A 6,000-nucleotide genomic window follows, 5' to 3' on the forward strand; every position below is an offset into this window, starting at 1 on the left:
CATTTTCTGGCATACTACTGACTACGAGTATGTTTGCTGAAGTCTTTTTCAAATTCTATTTTAGTTATAAACGTGATTATTTGGAAGTCATTAGAACGTACGTGAGGTTTGTTATAATAATTAAAAGTAACAACAATGTTGTCTAACATTTTAAAAACAAATTAATGTATACGGTAGAAATAGAAATGAACTTTATGATTGGATAAATGTAAGATTTAATCTAATACAAGTGACCGAAGGGCCGCAATTTCCCGCCTCATACAAAATTAACCTTCGAAAATTGCCTGTAAATTGCCACTTACATAAATTGAATTTAACAAACTCCCTCGTCTATACAAGTTCAATATAAATATCTTAACAGTCGGAACAGGCGTGGCGAGAGCTTTCATTGTTGAACAAAACTTTCTTTATTATTTTTCGTGAGATTAACTGACTGTCAAGAACAATATTAATATGCATAAAAATATCTTTATCAATCTATCTCTAGATAGATCCTATACCAACAGTATACTGTCAAAAGTATTATTTTTACATTATTCACCTTTTAGTCGTAATCATGGAGTACGTTGTTTGACTTTTTTGAAGGCAGTTTGAAACCTGCTATGTGTATTACAAGTAATTACTTTCGAACTTTCTCTTTTGTTAGACAAAATTAACGATATATGTAAATATATGATAAGATGCTTATATATTTACATTATGATATATAAGGACTGTTTAAAAAATTACTCTGAAACATAACACATTGCAAATGCTGTATTTAAAATAGAAAACAATTTTATGTCCAATCAGACTTAACATGAACTTAAACAAGACTACAAAGTAACAATAAATGTACATTAAAGATATAAGAATACGCAATTATTTTGTTATTATTGTTTAATTAACTTTTTTAACATTTTTTATCTGTGTTTAAAGCATTAGCCGCATGGGAACAAACTTTTATCCTTTTATTTATTGCATCGAGTGTACTGTTTATGTTTTATTTACAAAAGTTATTGTAAACATGAGACAAAGTTAACAGCAAATAATGTTAAAAATACGTCACTAAATATAAAAACGTTACAAAAGTTTGTGTAAAAAGTGTAAGACACTTTTGAATAGAGAACCCCAATTCGCGATTTATGTCCCTATCGAAAATAACTTCTCAAAATTGCCTACTAATAGACTTTTGGGAAATAATGAAAAGAAATGAAAGGGTCCGTTAGTGTCATATATTTCTATGGCACGTTTTTGTTTTCTCATTGATCGTCATTTATTGTGGCAATATTCAGTTACTAAAAAATTATGTTTTAGCTTTCCTCAGTCGATGTAACATGTCTAAAGTACAATGTGATAAAGATAAAACATTTGATTGATAATTTCATTCAATTGTGTTGACGTAGCTTATACGTCATTTGTAACATACCATTCAGAATTTGGTATGATATATGTACATAGTTGAAATCAGAAAATAGCGAGATAAGATCTCAATAAAACAATACTAAGTCATAAACAGAGCTGCACACGTCCAAGGCTAACTTCAAAATTCACTTATTTATTTTCTATACATTAACACATTTGCGATATCATACACATCAGTATTGAAAAAGAAATTGTGTGTTTGAATTAAAAAATCACCTTTTGCGTTCTTAAAGTATATTTTAAAATAAGTTAAAATCGAATACAAAACTAGGTAAATAACTAAGAAATAATAGAAAAAACATTCAAACTTTTAAAATGAATAACTTTGATAAATCATTATAAAAAGATATGAATAAATATCGTTAAGTTGTTATTGGTCTGCTTGTTCATCAGCACTGCCAGTTTGCTCAGAAATTTGTTCATTAATCTTTTGGTCTTCTTCTTGGTCGTTCTTATTTATATCTTTACTTTCATCTCCATCCTTATCTCCCTCTCCAGCTTCACTGGCTTCGGCAATAGCTATCTTAGAAAGTAAAGACCTTTGTCGATCTTCAGAGAATTTTTGTTTAGAACTCAAAGTCATCTGTGAGTACGCCAAGTCTTTCATGATAGATTTTTGAATTTCTAGTTTACTCTTCATTAGTTGTTTTTCAATATCATCTGTCTCCTCGTCCTCTTCGCTTTCAACAGTCTCTGGCGTTTTAGTCGAGCGAGAAGATGATAACAACGACGGACTGCTTTCTCTCATAACCACATCCTGATCGGACACAGCGGGCAACACTTTCAAACTGGGTATCGTTTTAATGCTACCTAAAGAGGATCTCGAGGCGGCCACCGAGGGCAAGCTCTCCTTCTCACTTAGGATCGTTTCTTTAGACGATGGTAGGAACAGAGTAGATCCCATCGACTTTTTAGAACTCGGTTTCGGAATGAATCCTAAATCTCCTTCTTCGTATATTCTTCCAAAGGAGACCAAAGTGTCTGCTGATTCGGCCTTCTCTATTTGTCGGTACTGGGTTATTATTCCAAGCAAGCGAGAAAGCAAAACTTCCCGATCCATGACATTTCGAGTGATATCTATCGACGACCACTGATCAAGTTTTAACGCGGCCTGGACCGCCGTAGCCGCTTCTTGCAAAATTTTCTTTAACTTTGCATTTTCTTTCTTTACTTTAGAAAACTCAACGATGTGTTTATTCTGGTCGGTCGTTTTCGCATGAAAGTTTTGTTCCAAAATGCGGACTTGCAAACACAAATTTTCATTTTCTTTTGTTAATTTTTGAATTTTTGCCTGTAGCACTTCAAAGTCATAATTTCTCTTTTCAAAAATCGCCTTTTCCTTATTGAGGCTTTGGAATGCTGTTGTTAGTTGATTGATAACCTTTTGCTGCACGATGCTTTTGTTTATTGCCTTATCTCTCTCTTCTTCTGCTAGTTCCATGGAAATGCGCGCAGTTCGTTCGCTTTCTTTATATTTTTCATTTTGTTCCGCCAGTTTAGATTGAGTCGATAGGATGCTATCTAGTTCATTGTTAATCGCTATATTTTCTCTGATCACACGATGTGTAGATGCGGCGATTCTTAATTCGGTCGCGTCTTGAAAGTCTTGTGCTAGTTTTAAAAGACTGGCTTCCATTTCTTTTTTCAATTTATCTTTACCGATGACGAATTTCTTTTCGGTTTCATAAATAACTCTTTTGTATTTCATTTCTTGATCTGTAAAGTCTTGCTCCTGTTTTTCAAATTTTCTCATGAGGTCATCTCTAATGGCCCGAAATTCTTCTAAAGTATTCAACTTGCCCGCCATTAGCTTGTTCTCAGACGTCAATTGGTCCTTCATTAGTATGAAATGTTTGTCTAGATCTGCTATTGTTTCTTTGAACCTAACAGTTTCCTTAGCCCGGGTCTCCTCGAGATCTTTGAGTGTTTCTTTCAATTCATTGTTTTCTTCATTTTTGGCGCTAAGGTTCTTTTTTAGGAAAGCAATGATATCGGCGCGCTCCTCGTCCAACTTATTGTATGCTTTCTGCAAGTCATCGTTCTGTTGTTCGTACTCATCGACGGTGGCCCGTAGCCTCGCTAGCTTTCTGTTACAATCCGCTAGTTCTTGTTCCAAAAAAGTTCTTTCTACTTCCGTAAATGCCCCAGCCAGATGATCCTCTTTCTTACCTTTATCTTTTTTAGGCGGCATGTTTGAGAAATTAAGTTATGAGTAAGTAAAGCAGTAGTAAAAAATGTGGAACAGTTATAAGGTGCTGAATGACAATTGCAGTAAAAAACTGTTGCTTGGCAACGTGTTTCGTACGTGTCATGTATAACTTTTATTTGATATATCATAGTGCAAACTCTTTTGCAACTCAAATCATAAAAAATGGCAAATGGCAGCACTAAACTGTGCACCTGCCGCTCACATTCGTCAAAATATAACGATGTTTCAGATGACATATTTATTTCACATACTTTGACTACATATGAGATCGAAAATAAATTCTTTATTCAAAAGTTGATACTTCGTATTGAAATGTAACGTTATACAATAGTACTTTAGGAAAGGATCAAATATGTAAGAGAGAACTCCCAAATGCCCAAACGTTTCTTCAAAATAGATTACATTGTGAAAGCATGCTTTAACATTGAGTAAGTAGCATCGCATAGCTCGGCGCGTCTCCCGGGGGGTCCTCCGGGGGGTCGGGTGGTCCTCCGGGGGGCGCGGAGTCGGTGAGGGTGCGCGGGGTGCATCGGGCGGGCGGCGACGCTACGCTACGCGCCCCTCAATAATCCGTAAAGGATAATTTAAACACCGTCTCTGAGGCGCAGCGCTAACGAGTACCTTTAAAATTAAAGCTCCGATGTTATATTTTACTATCTTTGAATTTATATCATTTGAATCAATTTAAGCTTTTTTAATATTTTATTTTCTTTTTCAGTGGCATTCCCTCCATTTCGTGGAACACTAAGCTCTCGTAAAAAAAATATTGTTGTTTTTCGTCTAGTCAACCGTTTATGACATAAATATGTGTATCCAAATTATCAGAATAGTAAATAAAACAGCCATCTCAATTATAAAACCAAACGTTTATTGGCGACATTTCAATGGAACGAACATCGGACAACAACCGCTCCCTCTATATCTCATCTCATCTCATACACCTCTCATTATTAAAACTAATAACTCTTTGTATCGTTGCTGTTTTGTTTTTATAAATCATAAATTAAATAATACAAACGTTTAAAAATATATCTAAAAACAAAAGCAACAAAAATGACTAGAAACAAACAAATCCCAAACAAAATTATCCATCTCTAGATAAGATAATATTTGAGAAGGGTTTGTTGAACAAAATGGCCGCAATCATGTTACATCATAATATTACATTATTTACGTAACCAACTCACAGATAATATGGCTATATAATTAAAATAAAATGGCAGTTTTGGAGCAGTGCGTTTGATAAATTCACAAAATGCTAAACACTTTAAACAATACATGTAAATGAAATACAATCGTTAAATAACATTCATCAAATGCGGAGTCTACACGTAAATCTTTAAGTTTCAACTATTTCAAGCAAATAAAACATATATTTGACTGCTTATTTACATAATACGTTAATGTTAAACGTAAAATTAAATAAATTAACTATAATTTAAGTACAATGAGTATCACAATCCTTTATTCCCAAAATCCCTCGTTCTCATTTCCAATCTCGCAATATAATCACTTATTCATAATCAAGTGATCATTTCTCATTATAATTTACTAAAATAATTTGGGAAACATTTTGTCTTACGATTAAATAGAATGTCTACGCAACAATAGCTATATGAGTATATTCAAATGTTGAACTTCTTCAGTGTTAATACTCGTAAAAAATGACGCTGGCTAAAGTACGCGTCTATTGGCCCGCGCCGGATTTTAGTTTGCTTTGTATGATTTTACATACCGCTTCGCCTTCATTCTCCGCGTCGGCCGCATCAAAAGATGACATTTATTAACACGCAATCCGTTGCATGGCGTGCGTGCGTGCGTGCGATGCTTCCGGCGCCGGCAAACAGACGCGTACCTTTAGGATCATAATCCCTCGGGTGTGTCCTTGCCATTAAAGTAGAGATTTCTCTACTCTAACGGGATTTCCCTAAAGGTGATCTACGTGAACCATTATCGTGTGGGCTATTTGGACAGTGTTGCTATTATTATTCCCAGCAAATTAAAAATACGTTCAAAGTTTATTTCTCATTGAACTAATAATATAATACATTCTACTAATCACATAATAATTGCCGTGGAATTCCATTTACTTAAAATTATTAGCAGACTTACAATTATTGCACTGCCCGAAAATGTCAGTCTTCTAAGTAAAAAAAACAAATATGGATGGAAATGTACAGTGCGAGTGAGACAACTATATATATAAATATTCGGAGATGACTACGACACAGAGAAATATGTATTTTGTTATGTGCCTTTACGAATAATGGAAATCTTTGATAATTCTAGAGTTTGCGATATGAAATATAATTATCACGAGTTGATATTGGTCCTTATACTCGACTAGATTATGTCTAACTATCAGAGGCAGCAGTGTGGGGGGGTGC

The 6,000-nt window shown here is 34.2% G+C and overlaps 1 protein-coding gene across 1 annotated transcript; it reads right to left on the reverse strand.

Moving 5' to 3' along the window:
* Positions 1-541: 541 nt before the first annotated feature.
* Positions 542-3,711, reverse strand: LOC106122047 (uncharacterized protein C9orf117 homolog). The gene has a single exon (XM_013317897.1). It carries the CDS (start codon positions 3,593-3,595, stop codon positions 1,775-1,777), a length of 1,821 nt encoding a protein of 606 aa, XP_013173351.1. The 5' UTR covers positions 3,596-3,711; the 3' UTR covers positions 542-1,774.
* Positions 3,712-6,000: the final 2,289 nt, after the last annotated feature.

The sequence above is a fragment of the Papilio xuthus genome, unplaced genomic scaffold (assembly GCF_000836235.2).
Source record: "Papilio xuthus unplaced genomic scaffold, Pxut_1.1 DF826933.1, whole genome shotgun sequence".
In the NCBI taxonomy this organism is placed as follows: Eukaryota; Metazoa; Arthropoda; class Insecta; order Lepidoptera; family Papilionidae; genus Papilio; species Papilio xuthus.

What these genes read in the sequence shown, in the direction of transcription:
- LOC106122047 (XM_013317897.1), bottom strand. Translation starts at nt 3,595, where the DNA reads ATGCCGCCTAAAAAAGATAAAGGTAAGAAAGAGGATCATCTGGCTGGG.